At 40.0% G+C, this 12,903-nt stretch overlaps 1 protein-coding gene across 1 annotated transcript; it reads left to right on the top strand.

The window, feature by feature from the left end:
• The first annotated feature begins 9,731 nt into the window (after positions 1–9,731).
• On the top strand, positions 9,732–11,611 carry LOC122601095. Its single transcript, XM_043773867.1, has 3 exons — positions 9,732–10,101; positions 10,213–11,187; positions 11,280–11,611. Exons 1-3 carry the CDS (start codon positions 9,732–9,734, stop codon positions 11,609–11,611), a joined length of 1,677 nt encoding a protein of 558 aa, XP_043629802.1.
• Positions 11,612–12,903: the final 1,292 nt, after the last annotated feature.

The following is a 12,903-nucleotide window of genomic DNA, read 5'->3' as shown; positions in this document are numbered from 1 at the left end:
ATCTTGAAGAACTCTTTGGTACTCTTCAATTTGAAGAGAGAGCATTGGCTCAAAACATTCGAGCCTCTGCTGATGCCAAAATTGGCCCCTCTTCTTCTTCTTCCTCTGTCAGCATCTCCTCTCATCCTATTTTTGACCCTATAGCTCTTGTTTCTACTGAGCCCATCGATCTCTATGATGGTTCCAGTATTTCAAATCTTCCAGCACCTATTCAAACTCTCGTTGATGAGCTGGATGATGAAGAAAAACAAGACTTGTTTAATGATTTTATGGGCTTTGCCCTTGTTGCTGGTAGAAAATACTCCAGAAGGTGGAACAATCGCAAAACGGTTGATGCTCTCAAACCTCCTGTTGATAAATCACAGGAAGAGTGCTGGAGGTGTGGTAGAAAAGGCCACTACCAGAAGGAGTGCAGAGTCTCTATTCCCACTCCTGCAGCTCCTAAACCTAACCCTTCTAAATCTGCTGATGAATACAGGAACAAATACTATCAGCTGAAGGCTAAGGTGGCTGAAACAGAGGATGCCAAAGTACCAGCAAAAGGACTTGTTGCTGAAGAACATGATTGGGCTGACTTAGATGATTCTGATGATGACGATTATGTTGATGCCATGTGCCTTATGGCATTTGCTAACAGTGATGCTCTGACAAAGGATCAAGTCTCATCGAGTCAGTGGGTAAACGTCACTATTAAAAAGGTACACTCTCTTCTTTCCTCCTCTTTTGATCATGACAAGACCAAAATTATTGAGTCTTTGTCTTGTGATCTTCAGTTCGTAGAAAGTCTACGTGCTGAACTTCAATCTAAATTTAACACTGTTGGAGTAGAGTTAAGTGAAAAATCTGAAAGACTTATGAAATTGAAAAATGTTCATATTGAACTTCAATTTCATGAGTTAATGACTCAGAAACTCCAACTTGAGAATGAAACTCTCAAGGCTGAAGTTTCTAATCTGAAGAAGATTGTGACCTCCTGGTTAAAGGCTTCCAAATTTCATCATCAATGCTTGAGTGAGCAAGTCCCTCAATTGGTGGCAATTTTGATGCTGCTGCCTCAATTGCTGACTCATTTAATGATGATGTAAAGCCTGAAATCTTTATTCCTCCACCCTCTTCATCTTCCATCTCTCCTGAAGAGATGAAAAAGTGGTATTTTGTCAAGGGACAAAATGACTACCATGCTGAGATGGATTCTAAGGCTACACCCTCCACCAGTGTGCCCTCTTCCTCTAATGTTAAAAGTACCAGTTCCTCAACCAGTACTTTTGACATGTTCTCTCATCTTCCCATTATTGGCATAATGCCACATGAAGGGAGAATTCAACATTCTCCACCCAGAACCTTTAAAGGGGATATTTTAAGTGATGGATATGTACCCATTGCTCCTCAGCGACTATCTGTAAAAGGTGCTGAGCCCTTTAAAAGAAGCACTATTGCTGCTCCCTATGACTATGGTACTCCTCAGCGAGTTAATCAGGTCGTTCAGCAACACTCCAGTGCTCAATCTTCCTCTCAGCTGGAACCTACTCATGCTAATTCCTTGTCTGAACATGATCGTCCAATGAACAGACGGGTTAGGTTCGCTGATGCAAGACATCAGCAAGTACTTCCCACAAAGGCTGAACCTGCTGATGTTCAAACTCATATGGCATCTCAATCTATGCCATTAAAATAAAATCTAAGGCATAACACTCCAAAAAAGGGTAGACTGCCTTCACAAAATAGGTCTACCACTCCTCAGCGAGGACACTTGCCACATCAGCAAGTAAGGCCTATAACTCCTCAACGGGGACATTTGCTCTTAAAGATATCCAGCCATCTTCTACTGAAGAGATCTTCAATGAGTTCACTAATCCTCCTACGGAGGATGCCGACTCATTTGTTGATGCTTCTTGCTCACCTCCTCTTGATCAGCAACTCACTGAGGATAGTTCAACAGATCCTGAGCTGAAGCAAGTTGCTGCTCATATCTATACGATTGAGCCAGTTGAGCCTATCTTAAGGTCAATCCATGCTGCATCAGCCAAACCTAGATCACTGGCTGATGATGTGCAAGTTGATGACTATGCTGATGATGAGTTTCATGATGCTTCAGCTAACGCTGAAGACATGGAGTCTGCTGATGACCCCATCATTAATGATAACTCAAATCAGTTAAATGACTCCACTGATCAAACCCTTGTTGAACCATCAATAACCATTGATCTCTCCTCTTATCCTTCTCCTGTTGATCCCACACAAATGTCTTCCACTGCCACTCTAGGTTCATCAAGTGTCCCATCACTTAAATGGACTTCAAGTCATCCTGCTCAACAAATTATTGGTGATCCTCAGCAGGGTATTGTAACTAGATCAGCGACTAGAAACACATGTATATATGTAAATTTCTTGTCAATGATCAATCCTAAGAATATTGGAGAGGCTATGGTTGACCCATCGTGGGTTGCTGCCATGCAAGAAGAACTAACACAATTCCAAAGACAGCACGTCTGGTTCTTAGTTCCTCTTCCTCCTGGCAAAGAACCCATTGGTACAAAATGGGTTTATAGGAGTAAAATGGACGAAGATGGTGTTGTTATATGCAACAAGGCTAGGTTAGTCGCTCAAGGTTACCTTCAAGAAGAAGGTGTCGACTATGACAAAACCTTTGCTCCAGTGGCCAGACTTGAAGCAATACGCTTATTCTTGGCACATGCTGCTTATCGAAACTTCACTATATATCAAATGGATGTCAAGAGTGCTTTCCTAAATGGAAAACTCGAAGAAGAAGTTTATGTGGAGCAACCACCTGGTTTTGAAGACCTAACCAAGCCAAACCATGTTTATCGTCTCTATAAGGCATTATATGGTCTTAAACAAGCTCCCAGAGCTTGGTATGACACTCTCTCTAAATTTCTTCTTTCTCATGAGTTTCAGACAGGATCTATAGACAATACTCTTTTTATTTATAGAAAGGGTGCTCATGTCCTATATGTACAAATATATGTTGATGACATCATATTTGGATCCTCTAGCAAGAAACTTTGCAATAAGTTTAGCTCCCTAATGTCTTCTCACTTTGAAATGAGTATGATGGGTGAGCTAACCTTCTTCTTTGGTCTACAAATTCGTCAACTTTCTGATGGCATCTTTATAAACCAAGAAAAATACATACGAGACATGCTGGCCAAATTTGATATGTCTAATATCACTACTAAGCCTACTCCTATGTCTCATCCAAAAAATCTCCATGCTGCCCTTGATGGTAAGCATGTGAACCCCACTTTCTATCGTGGGATGATAGGCTCGCTGATGTATCTCACAGCGAGTCGTCCAGACATTATGTTTGCTACTTCCCTTTGTGCAAGATATCAAGCATCTCCCAGGGAGTCTCACCTTCTCGCTGTCAAGCGTATCTTCAAATATCTCAAAGGGACTTCCTCTCTAGGTCTTTAGTATCCCAAAGATTCTAGCTTTGACTTAGTTGCATACTCTGATTCTCACTATGCTGGTTACATGTTAGATAGGAAAAGTACCAGTGGTGGATGTCAATTGTTGGGGGGAAGGCTGACTAGTTGGTCTAGTAAGAAACAACATACAGTTTCCATCTCCACTGCTGAGGCAGAGTATGTGTCAGCAGCAAGTTGTTGTGCACAAGTCCTACGGATGAAAAACCAACTTGCTGACTATGACTTAGATTTTTCTAAAATCCCCATTATGTGTGATAACACTAGTGCTATTGCCATCACACATAATCATGTTCAACATTCCAAAACTAAGCATATTGACATTTGGTATCACTTCATTCGTGATCATGTCATGAAGGGGGATGTGGAAATCTACTTCATCCCCACTGATGATCAACTTGCAGACATTTTCATTAAACCTTTAGATGAAAAGAGATTCAAGGATCTCGTTAGCAGGTTAGGAATGCTAAATGGTGAGTCTGCTACTTAACTTACATATCTTTTGTAAGTTAAAATCTCTTGACTTATATCAAGAATACCAGCAAGTTCAAGTGTGTTTTACTTGCTACAAAATAAGGCAATGAAGAGCCATAGAGTCTTCATCTAGTCCAGCAGCAAACGACTGCTGGTAAAGACATCTAAAATCCGTTGATCCCTGATGCTTTGGAAAAAAACATAATAAAAGTAATAGGGTGCTGAAAGTCCCTATCTAGTCCAGCAGCAAACGGCTGCTGGTAAAGACATATAAAATCCGTTGATGGCTGACAATTTGCCAAAAATTGTTTAATGCTCATCAGCATCCATTCTTTCTTTCTTTGTGGTGCTAATTAAAACTTGGTAACCATTCCTTTTAATAAAATAAACTCTTCAGTGGATACCTCAATTTATCTGAGTATATTCCATTACGTATTTTGTTAAATATTTTATTATATATATATCTCAAACGGTTACCTCGATTTTCTACCAAATGGGCAACTTGTACACTGTACGCGCCGTATGAACTCGAGTACAGTTGAAATCGTGGTTCATATAGTCACATCATACCTCTCTCATATGTACATACAAACAGTATCTCACAATTTAATATAATTCTTTTTATGCCACGTATGAAAGAGAGTACATGTGACGACTCACTTTTTGTAGTCATGGGACCCATATCCATGCCATATATATGCAAATCTCTTCCTTTTCACCTTCTTTTACGTTCATTTCATTCTCTCAATCTTTCATATTCTCTAAAATCTCTCATATTCTCTCAAATCTTTCCTACTTTCTCTAAATATTCATATCAAATTCTTATTCATATCATATTCAAATCATCTCATCTAAAATGGCTTCTTCATCTGCTCCTGAACAACAAACTCTCTCATATCTTAACTCCAAAATCTATGATAATGAAGGCATTAATCCTTCTAATCAAGTGTCTTTTCAAGCTTCAAAGTTGGTTATCAAGGCCAATAACTATCTGCGATCTGAAGAGATCCCATCAAAAATCAAAGGTTACTTCTCCATGCTCGATTTCATAATGGGATGCCCAGTTAGAAGGGCTATTTATAGTGATCCTACAGAAATAGTTGTCCATCTCCTAAGGGAGTTCTGGTGGACATATGATTACAAAGTTGCAAGTAGCACCATTACTGGTACCGTGAAAGGGACGCATACTATATCTATCTCAGTGGATCTACTGAGAACAGTTCTTCGTCTTCCCAATCAAACTGAAGAACGACCATTTGTTGGACTTGTAGAAACAAATGTATGGAAGGAATGACTGCTGTCCATTGGGTACGGATCTAACACTATCCCTCCCATACCTGTTCATAGCAATCCTCAAAAGAAGTTCTTGCCTGGGGTTTGGAGGTTGTTGTTTACTCATGTCATTCAATGTCTTGGTGGAAACAGTGGCTCATTTGATCAAGCCACTACTACTAAAATGCAGATGATCTATGCACTGGCAAATGGTCGAAATATAGACTTTGTCAGTGTCATTTTTGAAGACCTAAAGGGAAAGGTCACTATAAGGAACATGTCAAGCTCTGTGCCATTTTCCATATTTCTCTCACTAATCTTCAAGCGTGAGCTGAAGGGAGAATATCTTCCTGAAAGTGCTCACTATCTTCTCTCTCCAAGGGTTGCGAGCTCTGTATATAAAACTCCTGCTTGCGACCCATAGCAATTCGACTCCAAGTATGTTGTGCTCACTCCAGCTATGAGGCAGGTACTTTATTCTGTATATCCTAAAATTTATAAACCTAACCCTGCTAGAGCTGGTATGCTGATAATCCCCCCAGCAGCCTCCAAATCTCCCAAGAAAGCCAAAACACTTGCATATTCTTCCACTTCACCTCCTGCTGCTGTCCCAAAACAGCAGCAGCGACTACTAAAGGGCAAAAATACTAAGGTTAAGAAGTCCTCACTGCCCAAGGACAATAGAGACCCAGCCAGCCCATCCGCAGTCTCAAAAAAGACTGCTGACAAGAAAAAGGGTAACCGAAAGCAGCCACCTCAAACTTCTATAGGCGAGGTTGGTGAAGATTAAGGGCCACCCCAGCCCATTAGAGTTGAGTCTACCGAACAAACTATTTCCTCTTCTTCTTCTCAACCCTCTGAGTCGTTGTCAGCAGCCATATCACAGGTGATGCTAGAGACAACAAAGTTTACGGCCGATGATGCTTTGGTGGTACAACACACTGAAGCTGAGGCACCCAGTTCCCCTACCCCTCTAAATTTTTCTATGGATGAAAGGATGGGTGTTGAGGTTGAAAATGCAGAGGATGTTGCTTTTGGTGAAGGAAATGTTGGTTTTGAAGGTGATGATGATGGTGAAGAAAGTGATTTTGAGCTGGGTGAATTTGTTGCTGATGAATTCCAGCTGGATTCCTCCAACCAGGCTGATGAACTTGAAGCTAGTGATATGGAGGTTGATGTTGAAGAAGCTGCTGCTGATGATAGTGCAGCAGCTAATGATAAAGAAACTAAGGTATTGACTTTCTCTGCCAGACCTCTAACTCCACCCATGCAACCAGTGAACATCATGCTCTCCCTTGGCATGCCCTCTTCCTTTCAAGGTGTTCCTGGCTGTTCTTCTGCTGCCAAGCCTGTCATCTCTCATACTGCCAAAGAGTTGGGTATCTCTTACTCTACCAACTCTTCTGATAGGCTGGCCAGGGTGGAACACCAACTGAATGATCTCACCAAGGCTGCCACACTCGCTGTTCAACTCAAAAGTCATGAGGATGACAGCTTGGTGAAGATCTTGGAGAGCTGGTACAGCAAGCAGAATGAAAACACTGCCAGCATTGAGACACTTAAGGAAAAATCTGTTTCTATGGCTACTGATCAAGAGAAGCTGCGCACTTATACAAATGTTATCAAAAAGGATCAGCAGGCCATTCGAGGGTTCTCGCGATCCCTATGCAAGATTGGAACTGTTGTACGGTTCTCAGCAAAGAAAGCATCCAACAGCAATGAATCTGCGGCTGCTGAAGCGAAAAGGGTTGCTGACCTAGTTTCTCCTCTTATCTCCCAGGTTGAATGCAAAACCAAGGCCATACATGCCTTGTAGACTCTAGTGGCCAGTGATAAACGCCTAATTAGTCTAACTTTAAGATATGAAAGTGACATGTTTTGTGAAGATTAATAGAAGAATTAGGGCGTGTTTATGTTTGTTAAGTGTTTCAGGTCATAAGTCATGATTTGGAGCTAAAAGGATCAAGAACGAGTCAAAGAAAGTCAAATCTGGAAAAATGCTTTTCTGAGCTACTATAAGCTACGCCAGTTTTGGAGTAGGTTACGCCAGTTCAGAAAGTGCATCCGATAATTATGGTTTTAATTCAATTTTTAGATTATATTTGAGACATACACGACTTTGGGAGGTTACAACTCATATTTTCTCATCCCTGGAGCAGTTCCTAACACACACAACACCCCAATTTCATCATCAAATCACAATATCATGAAGATTATAGCCTTAATTGAAGAATCAATGATGAAGATTATAGGCTAGGTTTTCTATTGATCATTCTTATGTGAACAATTATGTAAGACTTTTATGTTCAACCTTTCTCATATTCATGTTGGATTAGATGTTTAATTCTTAATTGTGTTTTGCATCTAATGTTGTTTGGATTTGAATGAATGATTACTTGTTTATGACCTTGAATGAAATTCATCTATCTTTTGATTTCAAATTAGTGTTTATCATGGATTATTGAAAGAATCTCATGAACTAGTAATTCTATTTTAATGACTTGAAAATCTAGTTGTGTCAATTCTTCGGTTTTTCGTTATCGTGAATCATCACAACCGATTACTTTAGTTCTTAAGTTCATTCATTCCAAACGTTATAACGAATCATGTCTATGTGATTTCCAACGAATATAAGTTAGGTTACATATTTGAAAGCATAATTGGGAGCATGAGAATGGTCTACTTTGTTAATTGAAGTATTTTGTTAAGTTTATGCTCAACTTTAGTTTTAATCAAACAAATCAATCAATCAATCGATTTTAAGTTTATGTCTAGTTCAATTAGTTCTTGTAACTTGTTTAACACTTTCCCTTGATTCCTTGTGGATACGATACTCCACTTGCCCTAGCTAATTAGTGGTATTTAGTTTTAATTTTGATCAGTCCAACGACACTGATCAAATTTTGGCGCCGTTGCCGGGGAATCGGTGTGCAAAGTGTTAAAATTGCTTTCAAATTGTTAAAATTTTCATAAAATACAAAAAGAATTAGTTTAGTTTTGTTAGTAGTTTGTTTATTTTCTTTGCATTTTTGTATTTCCGAATTACGCTAGGTATGTTATTTGTGTAGGTTACAGGTTGTTTATGCATACGAGGTATTCAAAGAAGAAATCACTTTTGTTGTTTGATCCGGAAATTGAGAAAACAGCTAGGAGAAACCGAGTACTTCACCGTGCAAACATGAGTAATCCCGGAAATATACCACCAATTAATCAACCAACCGGAACCCAACAAGAACCTAACCTTGAACGAAATGTCCAACCCCAAAACCAACCTCAACAACAACATCGACCCCGATCCGTGAGAAGCGGATTCACAACTCCTCACCGAACTGGAACACCAACCTTTGTTGGAGAGGGATCATGGTATACGGAGTCGGTGTATGAAAGGGTTGATAATTGGAATGATGGGAGGTTCGATAATCATGATGATGGATATGATTGGAATGATGGAGATGATTTTGTGCAACCACAAAACATTCAATATCCTCAATATAACCAACCTCAATATGTCAACCAAGGACCAAGAATTCCTCATGCTCCACCACCACCCCACCAAAACCATCGTGGAAATCACCCAATTTACCATCCACATAACCGTGTCATGCCAAACATGAACTATCAACCTCCGCCACAAGGAGTTGATAGTCATTTCCGACCCGCCATAGCCGTTAATGCCTCACCTATAGTACCACCGGTGTTGAGGGGTAGAGCTTTTGAAGTTAGACCTCAATGTTTGAGTATTCTACCGAGTTTCTATGGTAAAGCAACGGAGGAGCCTTATTTGCACTTGTCGGAGTTTGAGGCTATTTGTGGTACCATTGGAGGTCAAGGATTTTCACCGGATGAAGTCAAACTAGTCTTATTTCAGTTCACTTTGAAAGATAAAGCAAAGCAATGGTTCTTAGCATTGCCATCGGGAAGCATCTTTACATGGGCTGAAATGCAACAACAATTCTTGGATGAGTACTATACCATGCAAAAGACTAGTGATGCAAGAACTTCAATAAGAACTTTTCAGCAACAATCGGGTGAAACTTTTCACGAAGCTTTCAAGAGGTTTAATGAGTTGTTGAGAACATGTCCACACCATAGGATTGCTAGATGGGAATTAATCACCGCTTTCTATGATGGTTTATTACCGGAAGAGAAACGAAATGTGAACTCAATTAGTAATGGAACTTTCTTGACTAATCCGGAAGATGTTGATTGGGAATTTTTAGAGAAAATGAGCGTGAACTCGAAAAGACAAGCTCAATCAAATAGGAGAGCAAGGCATCCAATAGCTTCTTCATCATCTACAAGTGATCAAGCCACCAAAGATCGACTTGAAGCTTTGGAACGGAAGTTTGCTAAGTTAGGTAAAGTTGAAAATCAGGTGTTGCTCAAGTCTCTCAAGAATACCCGATTCGTGAAAGTTGTGATGAACTTGGACATACGGCTTTGCAATGTCCATTGATCCCGGAACAAGTTGAAGAAGTGAATCAAGTGTATGGAGAAAAGAGACCATTTGACAAGAACTCCAACACTTATCATCCGGGAATGAGAAACCATCCAAACCTTCGGTATGGAAATTCTTCAAATCAACTAAACCCGAACTTTCAAGGAAACAACCAAAACAGTGGAGCACCATTTCAACCATTCCAAGGACGAAATTACAACCAAGGGAATTACCAAGGTGGCCAAAATCAAGGATTCAATCGAGGCTACCCAAGAAACTTTCAACAAGGTAATAACCAAGGTGGAGCATCGGGAAGCAATGAGGTGTCAACCGGGGAAATTATGGAGTACTTGAAGGAAATGGATCGAAAGAATGAGATTCGGGATAAAACGGTTGAATCTTTGCAAAAGCAAGTGGGTCAATTGGCGGAGGATGTGTCAGAATTGAGGAAGAATCCGGGAAAGCTACCAAGTGACACGAAGATCAATCCATAACATCAAAGTGGCGGTTCAAAGAATGTCAAGAATGTGGAGATAAACAATTTAAGTACTCTTCGTAGTGGAAGGATTTATGATAATAAAGTTGAACCTCCATCATCACTTGTTGATGGTGTGGTGGAGGATGTTGATGATGACCAAGATAGTGAGCATGAACCGGAACTTATTCTACCAAAATTAAATAAGAATGTGTCTCTTAAAGAGGTAGAAAATGATAGGTCTAATGTTAAATTTTCTGAAAAACAAGAAAAGGATATGGAGAGTAATACCATTCCTTTTCCTTTGGCTTTAATTGATCCAAAACTTGGGCCTACACTTTGGAAAAGAGGTCCCCATGAGGAAGAAATGTGGGAAATTTTTAAACAAGTGAAAATCAATATACCTCTTATTGACATTATTAAACAAGTTCCGGCTTATGCTAAATATCTTATGGAGTTGTGTACCCAAAAACAGCATCATAAACTTCCAAAGAAGATTGTTTTGAATGAGGAAGTTAGTGCTGTTGTGATGGGTATACTCCCACCTAAACTCCAAGATCCGGGAGCGCCTTTAATTACAATTCTAGTTGGTAATTTTAAAATGAATAAGGCACTTTTGGATATGGGGGCGGGTGTGAGTATCCTACCGGGTATGTTGTATGACCAATATGACTTTGGACCATTGGAAAAAGTCGACACCACCTTGGTGATGGCTAATTTGTCACTAAAACTTCCAAGAGGAATTGTCCAAGATGTCATAGTGAAGGTGGATGACTTTTATTACCCTGTAGACTTTTTGGTACTTGATTTTGCACCAAGCGGTAATGTTAGGCAGCCCAATGTCATCATGGGTAGGCCCTTTTTGGCCACCGCTAATGCATTAATCGATTGTAGAAAGGGTACGGTTGAAATGACCTTTGGCAACCGTAAGATTAGATTAAATGTTTTTGCTAGTGTGCCTAACCCCGTAGTTAGTGACGAATGCTTCATGGCGGACGTCATTGATGAGTGTATTCCTCATGAAAATGAGGAGGACACACGGGACACTTGTGTTTTGGTTGACAGGTTGATTGTGGAGCATAGTGAGACATTGAAGAAGGAAGAGAAGGATTAGGAGTTCATGGCAATTCAAGAAGGTAGACACCATGGACTCATTTCGTTGAAAGTCTACCAGATCATATCGACACTCATCTCAAACCTTCCATTGAAAGTCCACCACAAGTTGAATTGAAAGAGCACCCATCTCATTTGAAGTATGCATTTTTGGGAGAAGAACAAACTTTGCCGGTGATTATTGCATCAAATTTGGAAGAAGTGCAAGAAAGGGCATTGCTAAAAGTGTTCAAGGAATATAAGGCGGCCATTGGGTGGACAATTGTCGACTTGAAGGGAATTAGCCCATCAATTGTGATGCATAAGATAATCACCGATTCTGAAGCAAAACCTTCACGTGATGCTCAAAGAAGGTTGAATCCTCATATGCGTGAAGTTGTGAAGAAGGAGTGACTAAAATGGTTGGATGCTGGAATTATCTACCCAATTTCGGATAGCACATGGGTAAGTCCAACACAAACGGTACCTAAGAAAGTTAGAATTCAAGTGGTGAAAGGAGATAGTGGTGAGCAAATTGCAACCCGACCCATTACCGGGTGGAGGGTGTGCATTGATTACCAGAAATTGAACACCGCTACTTCAAAAGATCATTTCCTATTGCCGTTCATTGATCAAATCATCAAAAAACTGGCAGGTCAGAAGTTTTATTGTTTTCTAGATGGTTATTCAGGTTATAATCATATTGCTATTCATCCCGATGACCAACACAAGACCACATTTACATGCCCATATGGGACTTTTGCCTTTAGGTGAATGCCATTCGGGTTATGTAATGCTCCCTCCACCTTCCAAAGGTGCATGATGAGTATCTTTTCCGATATGGTCGGTGATTCCCTAGAAATATTCATGGATGATTTTTCAATTTTTGGTCAAACCTTTGATAATTGTCTCAATGAACTAGCCAAGGTTTTAAAAAGATGTGTTGAGACAAATTTGGTTTTAAGTTGGGAAAAGAGCCACTTCATGGTTCAAGAGGGGACGGTTTTGGGTCATGTAATTTCAAATAAAGGCATGGAAGTTGACCGAGCCAAAATCAAAGTGATTTCTACTTTACCCCCTCCAACCAATGTTAAAGGTGTCCACTCTTTTCTTGGACATGCCGGGTTTTATAGAAGGTTCATCAAGGGATTTAGTGTCATTACAAAACCTTTGTGTAGTTTGTTACTAAAAGATGTACCTTTTGTTTTTGATAATGAGTGTTTAAAAGCTTTCAAAACTTTGAAAGAGAAATTGGTTGAAGCACCCATTTTGCAATCACCTAATTGGTCCATGCCTTTTGAAATTATGTGTGATGCAAGTGACTTTGCAATTGGGGCTGTTTTGGGACAACGGGTAGACAAGAAACCCGTTGTGATCTATTATGCAAGCAAAACTTTATCGGATGCCCAACTGAATTATACAACCACCGAAAAAGAATTGCTTGCGGTTGTTTATGTACTTGACAATTTTCGTTCTTACATTTATGGTAGCAAGGTTATAGTATACATAGATCATAGCGCGGTGAAGCATTTGATGGAGAAAAAGGATGCAAAGCCAAGGCTAATTCGATGGGTGTTGTTGCTACAAGAGTTTGATTTGGAGATCCGAGATAAGAAAGGAAGTGAGAACGTGGTGGCGGACCACTTGTCAAAAATTCAAGTCATGGATGATGAACCAACCAAGGAAATCAATGAAACATTTCCGGA

This window comes from Erigeron canadensis, chromosome 5, assembly GCF_010389155.1.
Source record: "Erigeron canadensis isolate Cc75 chromosome 5, C_canadensis_v1, whole genome shotgun sequence".
Lineage (NCBI taxonomy): Eukaryota > Viridiplantae > Streptophyta > Magnoliopsida > Asterales > Asteraceae > Erigeron > Erigeron canadensis.
This window is presented reverse-complemented; position numbering and strand designations above follow the sequence as displayed.

Bases quoted from the DNA above. Each gene is read 5' to 3' on its own strand.
- LOC122601095 (XM_043773867.1), top strand. From the start codon at position 9,732: ATGAGAAACCATCCAAACCTTCGGTATGGAAATTCTTCAAATCAACTA. The intron at 10,102-10,212 runs GTGACACGAAGA...ATGATAATAAAG, and splicing joins GAATCCGGGAAAGCTACCAA to TTGAACCTCCATCATCACTT. The intron at 11,188-11,279 runs GTGAGACATTGA...AAAGTCTACCAG, and splicing joins CAGGTTGATTGTGGAGCATA to ATCATATCGACACTCATCTC.